This window comes from Manis javanica, chromosome 6 (assembly GCF_040802235.1).
Source record: "Manis javanica isolate MJ-LG chromosome 6, MJ_LKY, whole genome shotgun sequence".
Classification (NCBI taxonomy): Eukaryota; Metazoa; Chordata; class Mammalia; order Pholidota; family Manidae; genus Manis; species Manis javanica.
In genome coordinates, this window is record NC_133161.1 from 25615765 (window position 1) to 25630269 (window position 14505).

General features: G+C 37.7%; 1 protein-coding gene across 1 annotated transcript in view; it reads left to right on the plus strand.

Moving 5' to 3' along the window:
• The window catches only part of POT1 (protection of telomeres 1), a 124215-nt gene extending 109861 nt beyond the window's left edge, over positions 1-14354 (plus strand). Inside the window, exon 21 of the mRNA XM_037023491.2 lies at positions 14189-14354. Within this exon, the coding sequence (XP_036879386.1) occupies positions 14189-14208 (20 nt within the window). The 3' untranslated portion in view covers positions 14209-14354. The remainder of the gene's footprint in view (positions 1-14188) is intronic.
• The last annotated feature ends 151 nt before the right edge of the window (positions 14355-14505 follow it).

A 14505-nucleotide genomic window follows, 5' to 3' on the forward strand; every position in this document is an offset into this window, starting at 1 on the left:
AGTAGACTGATAACTTGAAATATTTTTTAGTAATTTATATGTAATTACTATATTCTATATAAATGTAATACAGAGGTGTAGCTAAAAGCCTAGAAGATTTAAAATAGAATCTAATTAATACTTAAGTAACCTGAAGAGGGCAAGAAAAAGATCTGTGTATTTCATTATACATGAAGTTTTACTTCTATAAAACATAAGAAAAATACAAGCTAAAATAACTAAAATAGATCTAGTGGATCAGAATATTGGGAGTGAGATTCAGGAACTTGTATTTTCTAACACCTGCTTCTCCCCAGTAGAGGTGATCATCTGTGTTTGAAAGTACTGATTTGCATAGACTTTACCAACTGTCCTGCGGTTACAAAAGCACAGGGCCTCACACAAGGCCAGTGTCTCCTTCATACAGACACATCCCTCAATTGTAAGAGTGGCAGGAACCTGAGACCTGTCAGCTGGAAGAAGCTGGATATGGCCTGATGGTCTGTAAGAACTATGTTATCAAAATGACAGCAGTTATGAAAGCCTTGGAGATTTTAACAGCTTGCTATTTTCTCTCATGTTCGTACATACTTCTTGCTAACTTGTATCTTCCCTTGATTCATCTGCCTTTTATAGGCATTTGATGGAGAGAGAATTATCATAATCTGACACTTCATTTTTATAGAAGAGGAGACTTGCAGGGGAATATTAGTGTTCTCTGTCAACTCGCATATTTATGGCCTGGCCAAGTTTGGCATTGAAGTGTTAAGGAGACAAGTCCATGGCACTGCTTTATTTATATAAGGCTGAAGTTGTGTGGGAAGATGGAGAATCTGTCCAAAATGCTGGAGAGTCCAATGGGAGCTGCAGTACAGTAGACAAGTGGTGAGAGATCTGATGCCAACCTGTTTCTTCTGCCTCTAGACGTTACCTTGCATCACATTGAGGCAAAAAAGTAAAAGAATCTCTTTAAGATAAATGCTGATTTGAAGTCAGGAAAATAATTTATAGTGCAAATATGCATGTGCTGTGTGTAGAGATTACATGTGCAAATCTCTGTGGATAAAAAGGGGTAAATTCATGGATAATAAATGCTTATTTAATGTAATATAAGGTAAAGGCAAATTTTATGATCATTTTGGAAATACTAAATTTTTTTTCTAGTAGCCGTCTTGGATGTCAGGTACAGTTCTGTAGTTCCAAGTATATAATCTCATAGGAATCCTCTAGTTTCTTAATTTAATAACCTGATTTAGGGTTATGTCTACTTAATTGAATTTCTCTATTTCTGACTCTCTGAATTGTTATTTTTTACCCCTCACTCAATATTTATTGAGTAGCTAGTGTCTTTCAGACTCTGTGCTAGGTTCTGGGGATACTATCCCTCTCCCTACATCTCTCAACCTAAGGAGAGATGCGCACAATTAGAGAGGCAGTTAGGTAATACTGTGTTATGTGCTGTGATAGGGAAATACAAGAGCATAGGAAAGGGTGTGCCTTTCAGATGTGGGAGGTCAGGAAAAGCTTCTTGAGAGATGTGATCTCCAAGGCGAAACTTAAGGAATGATTAGGCATCCTGTTAGCTAGAGAAGTTGTTTTTTATCCTCTTATAAAGAGAGGATTTATTTCTCATTCACCTCTACTTCGGGAGGTCAGTTGGCCACGGTCCAAACTATATTCAGTCTTTAAGCTTTTACCTACTGCCTCCTTCCACCCAGTGCTGCCATGGAGTTGTCAGAAGCCACTGGTACTAAAGCTAATTTTGTCATGTTCATCCCTTTGTTCGTGCTTTCGCTTCAGTTTTGGACTCTCTATTCCTCCATCTGGTGCCAGAGCAACTAGGCATTTAAAAAGATTTTTTGATGTTCTATCTAACGTTTTTGTTGCTGTAGGATGTCCACTCGGGGTATATAACTTGAAAGCCTTTGAGTTCACCATGAAGGAAGAGGAGGTCCAATTCTGAAAGAGAAACGATACTGGGACTTCCTCAGAGTGGATAGAAAGATTTCCTAGGAGTAATGGGAGCAGAGGGTGTTTCCTAGACTACGCAGGTCACCCAAGAAGAGGCAGGAATCTAGTCTGATGAGCATGGAGGTATATCAAGAGCTAACACGGGATGGTGAAAAGAAGTCAGGCTTGACTGAAAGAAGCATGATATGTATCTCACAGGAAGACTGCATTTTATATTATAGTGCAGAAAAAATTTGTTATCAGCAATTTATTGGGAGATCTACTCTAGAACATATAAACTGAATGCATGTTAAATGGTTAAATCAATATTAAAAATCAGAAAAGTGTGCCAAGCATAAGTAATATGAAAGCAAATGATACGTTTGAATCTTGTCTATGAATTCGGTGTTTCTTCCTTTTCATTAGTTGGAAAGGAAAAAGAACTGTAAAAGCAAAAGAAACAGGAGTGGAAATTAAACTTATCCTGGGAGGTAAGGTAAAATGACAATATTACTTCATCTTTGTGGCAAAAAAGAAGGATAAAGTGAGTGATTGAGCTTATAAAGAAGAAAATGGGGAATGTGGATAATAAGCTAGGAGATGTAAATGGCACATAATATCACGACCAAAAAGAAAAGAGTAAATGTCAGGTAATATAGAAGACAAGGAAGACTAGGAGAAAAACACCAGTGAAAAACCAAGAGACTCCCCGAAGAAAAAAGCTAAGTAGACTAAAGAAATATAGAGAGGTAAGAAACAGAAAATTGAAACAGAGTTCAAAGGACAGATGAGAGATGGAAACCCCGAGGAAGGGGAGAAGTTCAGTGTGTGTCGGTGCCTTTGGACTGGTTGTGAGAATGGTTATGCGTGTCCCTAAAAGGTGTGATTTTCAGCCTTTGGGGGAACTTACTGATTATCCATCCCAGGCAGCTTAAGTGTTCCCTTCAAAATAGTGAGGAGAGGAACAGTAACTTTCCCATGGGCAGTGAAATGAACTTAAATAAATAATACTTGCTTAGAATTTTTTTAGTTTTTATGGGACTTCCTTCTTAAAACCCTTCAAAATTATTTTTAAAATTCCTTAAATAACATGTAAGTTGCATAAGTGTCTAAGGAAAAAAATACTTTTCCTACTCTTCTGTAGACTGCAAACAGGTATTGAGGACCCACCATGTTTAGGTTCCTAGGCAGGCAGCCTCCATTAGATTTTAGTCAGATTTGTGACACATAATTGCAATTATGCTTAAAACAAAAACATTAGATCCATCTATTTGAAAGCAAATAAAATATTTTCAGTCTGATTCTTGCATTAGCACAATGTACTTAAAAGTACTTTGAGATATACCGTATGTTTGCAGTTATGCAAAAAAAATTACTTGGTGGATTTCTCCCATACATTTGTTAGTTTTGAAAGATTTAAACTTCATGAGGAATGTATGAAGATGGTCCCCTCCAAAGGGACTTGGATTTAAGATGGCAACATTATCTCATGTTTAACTCTCTCTATGCAGATTGCCATTAAAATGACCAATGGATTATTAAACAAAAAGAAAAAAAGAAAACATGCCTTTCACCAGTGCAGTTAAATATGGAATAGTGATTGTCACTCTGCAGAAACTGAGAGATTTCTATTTATGTGGAGCAAGTAGGAGAAGAATGAAAAGCAAATGTAAACTGCCACCTGATACCAAAGGGTACCTGGCAATAAGTGGAGAAGATCTCAAAGAAATCTGGGGAGCCCAGGATCTTGGTGCTTAAGTCACCATGAGTACTGTGCATCCTCCAGATTTAATGTGTCCTGGTTTATAATGTACACTCTTAAAAATAATGTCCGATCTTCTGGTTGCCAGCCCAGACAAAACAAAACAAAAAGTAACATCATCAAAGAAAAGTGTGCACCTCTTCACTTCCTCCAGTCTATTGGATCTCTTAGCTTGTCAAGTAAATGTATAGCCTAAATGTATCCCTTTCCTCTTCCTCTGCACCCAAAAGATTCAGACAGGGATTTGTACCAAGGTCTGATCTCAAGTATAGACCTTCCTTTAAGAGATGGAGTAGACAGAAACAAAAAGGTCATTATTAGACTTAAAAAAAAAAACACATCCTAGTTCACAAGAAAAGTACAAATGTTTTCTTCTTAAAAATGAAACAGGAAATTTTAGAAAAAATATTCCAATTTCTTTCAGTAAATATGTATAATTGTTACAATTAGAAATAATATGGAGAATATTTCCAATTTAGCAACCAAATGATATCTATCAAAGTCATCTAAAACATTGGTTTTTATCAACTCCCTCCTTATGCTTAAACATATGCAGCATTTAGGTTCCAAGGGTGTGGGTTCAAGGCATAGCTCTTCATTCTATTAGCTGAGTGTTTCTCCAAAATGTTGTTTAGTTCTTTCATCTGTAAAAATGAGAAAAAATATTCTAAGACATTTTGTGCTTGGAGTAGTTAATACAAAAATTAAATGTAATGAAACATAATGCCTGTCCTGTGGGGTTTCTAACTACATTTTAGTTTCTTTTCCTTCATCTTTTCCTCTACTTTCTCTCTTCTTTCCATCAACCCAGTCCAATTAGGGGTTTATTTTTTTCCCCTTCATAACAACGTATCTATAGTGCACATTTTACGTTTATCATCCTGCACTTTCTTGGACTCATTCCATTCTCTACTTTGTACCTTCCTGTCTCACTGCTGCCTTATCGTTTGTTAATCTCTGCCCAGATACTGACCATCTACTTACCTTCTTTCTAGTTTTCCTCTTTTGACTTCCTGTTGCCTCTCACACCAAAAGCTATTATTTCTCCTGCTCCAACTCCATCTTGGCATTGTAGATGCTATCCTGGATCTTAACTTGAACTTCAGTTCCATATCAAATTCATTATCCAGTAGTAGACCCAGGAAATGGCAATGGATTGTTGGCAAAAATGTAGTTGTTGGTCAGTTATTGAGTCTGAAATGTACAATATAGTGGTGAAGCTCGTGGAATCTGGAACCAGAACTTGATTGAAAACAGCTCCACTAACTCATGACAGTGTGAACTTGGTCAAGTTATTTATTTCCCTTAGCCGCAGTTTGCTCAAATTTCCTTGAATTCCTGAGGTTTAAAGGAAGTAATGAATATAATGCAATTTGCACAATGCCTAATATAACCGTAGCTAACATTTGTGGAACACTCAGTAAGTGTTAATTCACATTAATTTGAGAATCTTCCAAATGAGTGATGAGAATTAATTAAGCACAGATGAGTGACATCACTGAAAATTGTATTAATTATTTTTGTGTTTGTCTTTTATTTGCATAGTTTTTAATAATAACTCCTTTCCTTTATTCAGAATGTCATAAAGTTCCTAACAGAAGTTGAACTTTTGTGATTGAGATTCAGAAACTAATACATTTTCAAATATTTATGAAACAAAAGAAAATTCTATTTCAGAATGGTCACTTAAATATACTCATTTTAATTCTGAAGACATGTCTAAAAACTCTATCTATTAAAATGAGAATTATGACAACACATTTTGGTGGAGGTGATAGGTGAGGTTTTGAGTACAAGAGTATTTTCCTCCAAAATTTTGAGCATTTAAATTTTATATTTCACCTGTTATCAACAAGTGAAAAATTATCTGGCAAGTATTAGTTAAAATTCTCTTGACCTTCAATATGTGTAGACAGATAAGGCAGAGCTTCTGTGGTGTGTGCAATTTTCATTACGAGACTAAAGCATTCAATCTTAATATTTGGCATTCGTACATCTGTCAAAATTCATTTTAACTCATACATAAACATGTCATTTGCATGCTGATTAACTGCCACAATTTCCTCTGTAACAATCTCAGATTGGAAGTGCACATAAATCACAGCTGAACAGATTTCTATTAATTCCAAAACCTCATATGAAATAATTGTTTTTCTGAAGAAAATCTGTAGTCAGCATGAAAATTATACATTTTGTTTATACATGCAATCTATAGTTGATGTTTTAATTATACATTTGTTTCTACATAAAACTTGGATTTCCAGATCAAGGGATATAAATATGAAAAAGATCTAGCCAAACTAAAGTGCAAACTTTGTGTGATCAAATTAAATAGTTTGGCTGCGGGAAGCAGTTAATGAAGCCACCACCCTGGCAGTGGCACACGGTGGCATTACCATCTGTAAGGCAGGCGAGGGAGCTCTTTCCCACAGTATTCTGATCGAATCCTTCCGGAGAAAAGCCGGTGTGAGAAGCCAACCCAGTCCGAGGAAACACCCCATGGGTTCAAGCAGCCTCATGGCAATGCTGTGCCTGAAGACCTTGAGAACATAATTAGACCGATCGCAGCTGGGGAAGAGGCTGTTTCTGAATTGTTTTGAGGTTTTCAGAGAGTCCAAATGGTTTGGGAGGAATACTAAAGTTACAGTGTCTACTCAGAACTGAAAAAGGAGGGCTTTCAACCCAGTAAGTTCATCCAAATGCACTCCCAGATTGCAGTATGGAGTGTGCCGAAGCCAAACTGTACTAACCTGGTGCGTGCCTTCTGATTAGATTTCCTGGGTAATTAGGGCTGATGGGTTAGGGCAGCCTTTATTCCTGGGTAAGATTCTAGACTGTGGAAGATGCCACAACTCTAAATATCTGGTGACCTTTGGCTTTGGATTCTGGATCCTTCTGTCACATGTCCTTTAGCAATTCTGAGATACAAACTAAAAGTTCATGGTCATTGGAGGGTTGAAACTTTGAGCTGCCCTCTTTAAGAAATAGTTTTGGCTATATATTTTGGGAGCTCAAATCAGTTAAAATCCTGCATTCTCTTTATTCTGCTTTAATTTGTGCTGTGATTGTCATGAGCCTCATATCTTAAAAGCATGATTGATAGATAGCATGGAAAAATTTATTTCAGTTAACAATTAGAGGGAGGATTGCATATTCCCCATTCTTATGACTGCGTATCTACAGAATGATTATACCTATAACAGTTAGAACATGGGTGTTAATAGAACAACTTTCATTAATCCTGTCCTTCTGTGTTAATTATACATTATAGAGGCTTTGAAGTGCTCATCCTAATCTCCCAGCCAGTGTCATTAATGAACAAGGTAGAAGCGCTATGCTCTTCCTTTTAGCAAGTCAGTGGACATTTCTTAGTTGCAGCAATGTGCTGAAAATAAAACAGGGTTGATACTGAATTGTGGTCAGATGAATTAAATAGTTCACATTATACTTGTTCTCAGAAATAAAAAACATAATCTGTAAACATAGGTTATCATGTTGAAACAATGCCATCTTTCAATAGGTTTCTAACATCCAGAAAGTAATCAAGGAGGGTATGCAAAGGAAGGGTAAGAAAAATGGCAACCAAATGGCATTTTGTTGGCAAATTGACATCGAGCTGTTCTTCAACTAAAATCTTTGGCTAGGAGGCAATTTGGGCCCTAGAGGAAAAAAGCAGGAGAATGAAGACACCTGGGTCCTAGTCTACCACTAATTAGCTGGACCAAGGCAGTATTTATTTCCCACTCTGAGTCTTAGGATACAGAGTGGTCAGCTGTGTAGGACGGGGCATGGCAGATGGACAAGTCATTTGAGAAGTTAACTATTCACACTTAAATGGTGTTTATTAGAAAAAAATGAAAGCCTATATTGCATATGTGTATCTACATACATATAGCTATAAAGAAACGAAAGCTATTTGATAATTATCTAAGAAATACATAAGGAATAATTATTTCCCATGGAAATAAATTATTTCGCTCCAAAATCGAATGAATTACTTTGACTTAATTACTTAGTCAAAATGTCAAGGATAAAGTTCAGGAACTAATATATAAATTTTGCTAAGGATTTTTTCCCCACCACCTTCTCAGGTTTATTATGCTGCCGCTTTGCCTACAGTCTGCACAGCGCCTAACAACTGGCCCATTTGTGTGAGAGTCCAAGGGTATGTGCCATGCCTACCCCACTCCCTGCGCTCTGTTCCCCCTGTCCCTCCTCTTCCTCCCCCCCCTGCCCCGCGGGCTCCCCTTTCTCTCTCACTCGCCAGGACCCCCATCTTCTTAGGTGCACACTGCTCTTCCCTGCCTGGATGTCCCTTAATCCATTAATCTCTGTCCTCTTTCTAAAGCTGCTGCTTTTTTCTCTCTGCCGTTCATATCCCATTTTTTCCCCTTCTCACTCTCCCTTTGTCTCTCTCCTTCCTTCCTTCTTCACTGAGAGCCATACAAATAAAATATGGACCTACAGTTTTAAAATATTTGACATATACATCCGATTTATGTCTTCTGTTCTAGTTTCAAAATAAATTGTTCCTATGTTCCTTTTGAAACAGCACTCAAGCCACAGTGATTAAAGGAAGGGGATGTATGATGTGTGGGTGCACGCATGTACGAGTGTGTGAGTGCACACTGCTCATGTGTGCCGTTAACAGATTGGCTGGTCAGGAGATCAGCGCAACAGTCCAGCTAAGGCAACAATGCCAGCTGTGTCTGTTTGCCCTTCCAGATCTGCCCTCCAGCCTTCTCCCCACTGGTCACTGCCCCTTGAAGCTAATCCGTATGAACCCCATCAACACAGATCCTGTGCCCTCAAAAAGGGATTGGCAAATGGGAGTTCTGGAAGGATATAGGAGGAAGAGCTCTGCTGTGTACAGGCCGGCCCGCTCCTCCTTTCTGAGTTCCGGTAACCTCCACTTCCCAATGTCCCTTTCACGTGAGTTCCTGCACTGTCCCGTCCATTTACCCAACACCACACCTACACCTGATTAGATTTTTAATTATCCTAGTTTGATGTGTGTTGTGTGTATCCTATAGGAAACCTGGTGATAAAGCAACATTTATTCACTCATCCATACAGCAAATATTCTTCAGTGCTCGGGAAGTGCCCGGCATGGAAGGAACTAGTCTTCGGGAGTATGTACACGGTCAAAAAAAAAGTCACGGCCTGTGACCTCATGGCAATTAAAATTTAGTATGGAAATGTGTTGCCATCTCTGTGTGTGGCCAAAATTAACTGTATTTATCATTTTTTTCATTTGATATTTAATATGATCCAGCTCAAACTCAGTGTAAATATCATACTCCAAGGGTTGTAAGCAGTGGCTTTTTCTCCGTAGTATACTTCCTGATAGATATTCTGCGGAAGAACCTGTGGGAATAGCACATACTGGTATTTCTAGATAGGAGCACACTGATTAGCTGCCAACATGTTCCACCTGGATAGAGGAAACAACTGGAAGCATGTGTCCATTCCTCTTAAAACCCTTCCCAGTTAAGCTAATCCACATACATGTGAAATTATCATGTGGACCTGGGAGAGCACTTTTTCTTGGTTGAAGTATTTTGTTTGACTTGGTCACTTTACTCCCCAGAGGATAATCTGAAATGGTCATAAGTTATTTGCAGAAGGTTTGTGTCTTTTCACTGTGTGGACACCTAATCAAATACCATCATCAGAGAAATATTCACATTCATGTGAATATTTTTTTAACTTAGAAAATCTTGTACTATTTATCTGTGTTTTTGCTTTAGAATCATCCTACCCACAAGATTGCTTTTCAAGGTTTCTTTTCATTGTTGTTTAGTCCACCACATGCCTTTTGTAGTCATACATAAAAATTCTTCCTTCAAATGATGTCTTACCTCACACCACTAGGATGGCCACTGTCAAAAAATAATGTGTCAGTGAGGATGTAGAGAAATTGGGACCCTTGTGAACTGTTGGTGAGGGGTAATCATTTCATAATACATATGTGTAGCAAACCATCATGTTGTATACCTTTAACTTACACAATATGTCAATTGTGTAAACTTACACAATATAATCAGTAAAGCTGAAAAAAACAATACCCCTGTAAATCATTTCTCTATGTTCTACTCCTAGTTTAAATTGTCTCTCCTTCTGCTGCATTACCTGTATAACTACTATTTCTGCAGGGTCCATTATGTGCCATAATTGTGCTTCTGACCTCATAAACATTATCTCTAATTCTGACAACCCTTTAAGAGTATCTCATCACCATTATTTTATAGATGTGAAAACCATGGCTCAGAGAAGCCAAGTAATTTGTCTACGGTCTGTCCCCTGGGCAAACATTCCCCTACCTTAGGGCCTTTGCACTTGTTTCCTTTGCCCCAGATCTTGGTATGGCAGCCTTTTTATTTCAGTCAGCTTTCCACTCAGAAGTCACCTTCTCAGAGAAGTCCTCCATAATCACCCAATCTGAAGAACTCTCTATCATATCTACCCATTTTGTTTTTCTTAATAGTTGTTACTTTCTGAAAGTAAGTTCATTTCCTTGTTTACTTATATATGTCCATCTATTCTACTAGAATGGAAGGGTCATAAGAGCAAGGAGCTTGTCAACCCCATTCTCCATTATACCCTCACCTCCTGGAACAGTGCCTGGGTTATTATAGATACTCGGGAAGTATTTGATGAATGAATGAATGAATGAATGAATACATGGAAAAGTGAGGTCTTGGACATGACTTCACCATGACTTTTCTTTTTTTTTTATTTTGGTATCCTTAATATACAATTACATGAGCAACATTGTGGTTACTAGATTCCCCTCATTACCAAGTCTCCCCCACATACCCCATTATAGTCACTGTCCATCAGCGTAGTAAGATGCTGTAGAGTCACTACTTGTCCTCTCTGTATATACTGCCTTTCCCATGTCCCCCCCACTACATTATACTCACTAATCATAATGCCCCCTTTCCCCCTTATCCCTCCCTTCCCACCCATCCTCCCAAGTCTCTTTCCCTTTGACAACTGTTAGTCCATTCTTGGGTTCTGTGAGTCTGCTGCTGTTTTGTTCCTTTAGTTTTTCCTTTGTTCTTATAGTCCACAGATGAGTGAAATCATTTGCTACTTGTCTTTCTCCACCTGGCTTATTTCACTGAGCATAATACCCTCTAGCTCCATCCATGTTGTTTCAAATGGTAGGATTTGTTTTCTTCTTATGGCTGAATAATATTCCATTGTGTATATATACCACATCTTTATCCATTTATCTACTGATGGACACTTAGGTTGCTTACATTTCTTGGCTATTGTGAACAGTGCTGTGATAAACATAGGGGTGCATATGTCTTTTTCAAACTGGGCTGCTGCATTGTTAGGGTAAATTCCTAGGAGTGGAATTCCTGGTCAAATAGTATTTCTATTTTGAGTTTTTTGAGGAACCTCCATACTGCTTTCCACAATGGTTGAACTAATTTACATTCCCACCAGCAGTGTAGGAGGGTTCCCCTTTCTCCACATCCTTGCCAACATTTGTTGTTGTTTGTCTTTTGGATGGTGGCCATCCTAACTGGTGTGAGGTGATATCCATGACTTTTCTATTCCATGTTCTTTCTATCCCACCTTTATAGTCTATAAACCATTTAATATTGTATATATTGAAGCGTTTATATCCTAAAAAGGTTATGCTAATACTGACTATATTAGTTAGGGTTTTCTAGGAAAAGAGAACTAATAGGGTGTGTGTGGGCGGTGGGGGTGTGGAGAGAGAGATTTATTGATGAATTGGTTCACTCAGTTAAAGAGGCTGGAGAGTTTAAATTTTGCAGGATGGACTGACAAGCCAGAGACCAGAGAAGACTTGATGTTACAGTTGAAATCTGAAGACAGTCTGCTAGAAAAGTTCCCTCTTGCTGGGTGAAGGTTGTTAGTCTTCTGTTCTATTCAGGCCTTTGACTGATTGGTTGAGGCCCACCCCCAATATAGAGAGCAATCCGCTCTACTTGAAGTCCAACAGTTTAAATATAAATCTCATCTAAATATATCCTCACAAAAATATTACCTATAATATGCTCCCAGAATAACCAAAGTACATCATTTCACTTTAATTAAATAATGAAATAATTCTGATCAAAAGGCATTTTGAATATTTACAAATTTAGATATTTATTACATGGCTACTATGTGTATGGCTCATTGCTTAATGCTGGCCTTATACAGGTGAGTGAAATTGATTTAGGAAAGAAACAACTTAAATTTTCTCCACTTATATGTTATAGTTACACATTTATGGAGCTCTGATTTCTTTTTCTGTATAACTGTGCTATCAACACTCTTGCTCAATACTATTGCTTTATTAGGATAAATTACTATAATGTTCAGAGACTTCGTGTCTTCATTTCTAAAGTGAGTGTAATAATTTCTATGTTGTCACAATGGAATGGTAATATGATCAACAGAAAGATACAAGGTTTTAGTGGCAAATGGCTAGGCAATTTACAGAGATAGGAAAAACAGAACAGTTACATTAGGTTTCAGAGACAGGCATGGCTTCTTATATTCCCTCAGTATTTCAGTGGAATTATGCAGCTTCAGATGATACTGCCTGAATGGAGTAAGGATCCCCCAGGTAGGAGAAGCTTCCTTTGCCATTTCCAAGGAGTTTTTTGATACCCTATTATTGGTATCAGTGAGGCTGTTCTGGAGACTCTGGCTACTTGCCTGCCTCCTCACTAAGTGCAAATAACTAGTGCAAAACAAAATTAGCACCTTCCCACGTGTTTACATGGAGGTGGGATGAAGGGAGGTTCCATTACCCATGATCAGGCCTCAGCAGGCCTGGGCTCCAAGCTGTGTGAGGGCCCCTCTCACAAACATCTAGCTCACAAAGATTCAGTATAGAAATGCTTGAAGCACCTAGCACATAACAGGCTCTCAATCAGTTAAAAACCAGAATTCTGTGACATATATATTCCACAGGTATAATGCTATATTACTCAATTAACTTGAAAAGATAATTATCTATGAGCTGGGTTCTCTTTATTGCTAAAGTCACCCATAAGAGCAAGTTATTTTTATTATTACCATGTCTTATTCAGTACATTATCATTTAGTGTACAATGCTTAGAGTATATTCAGTTTTCATATTCTCAACCTTCTTAAGAATTTACTATATCCTAAATTCTCTAAAAAAAGAGCACTATTCATCTTAAATGTTACTAATACTTCTAGGTATATATTTTATTCATTATTTTCCTCATGAGCAACAGTGTATGTACTTAAAGGTGATTATTCAAATATTTAATTGGTTTCAGTCAGATGAACTCTCTTGATTCTCTTCATGTTAAGAATAGCAAACTGTAATGTTTTTCAACACAAATTATGTGTTTAAAAAAGCCATTCATTTGTATTACATCACAAATGAAAACATGCAAAACTTGTGATTATGCTTTTATGTATACTGATCTAATATATTCTTTATGTGTGATACTATATTTATGCTTTCCACAATGTAGATATAAACCACTATATATTTAATTCCTATTACTCTTCTCCTATGAAGAAATTATTAACAAGGGCAGTTGTCTGTTGGAAAATGATGTATACAGTAGAAAAAGAAACCTGATCATGCCATGTAACTCAAATAGTATGACAACCCCACCATCAGCAGCTACACACATTCATGTACACACACACACACACACACAAAAAAAAAAAAAAAAAGACTCCAGTGACTTTAGAGATCTTTCAGGATAGTGGAAAAAACCTTTACCCTGCCTCTAAGGTCCTCCATGATCTGGCTTCCTTATCAGTCTTCAGCATTGCATGCCAAAGCACCCTGGTCCTCCCTGCTTCAGCCAAAATGATCTTTCAGTTTCTCAACTAATCATAGCCCCTCCTACCATCATGCCTTAGGACATAGACTCCACTGCCTGGAGTATCCTCCCCTCCCCTCGTTGAGTTAACTTGGAAGAATCCTTCAGATATTCTTTATAGAAGCTGTCTTAGACCTGAATCAGATAAAATACTCTGACCATATGCTGCAACATCACATAGCTCTCCTCCATTAAATCTGTCTCCATTGCGATTTCACATTTGCTCCTGTGAACATTTCATTACTGTGCCTGCCTCCTCACCCCCACTAAACTGTGGGCTCTGGAGGGAAACTCCTTGTCATTTCCTGCTCACCATTACATTCGCCCAGTGCCCAGCACTGTGCCTTAGAGTAATAGAAGCTTGATAAATAGAGGTAGAAGGAGTGAAAAGTAAGTATGAGGAGTGTGTGAAAGCATGTAATGTTGGCCAAATATCAAGCTCATATATTTTTGCAGTTGAATATCAGAAGACATAATAAATGACTTAATTTATCTGTTTAGAATTTTGAAATCAAAAGATTTCAGTGAATGAAGTGCTATTTGTTTTTGCCCTTGCTTTTACTTTGTGAGGACACCTACTAATTTGTCAAAAGCCTTTGATGAAAATGTTTGCATTTTGTTTAATTTTTACTTGTTTTCTTGTTATCCTCAGGGAGCAGAATGCCTGTCTGACTCAACTTGACAGATCAGCTATGACAGGTCTGCTGTTACAGAAAATTCTCCACCCCAAAGGCTCTCCTGCAGGGCAGGTTCATGAGCAAGTGCTGTCATTAGCAAGCATGCATTACTGAAGACACACAGTGAGAAAAATATGTCAGGCATTGTTTCAGTGTGCAGGTTTTAGTAGAAAATCATGAAGAATTTTCGGGATACCAAATACAGATTAGAACTATTAACTAAATCTTGAGTTTCCCTTGTCATTTTTACTTTTTTATTTTTCTTGCCTATCTTCTAAAAATCAATGCATTT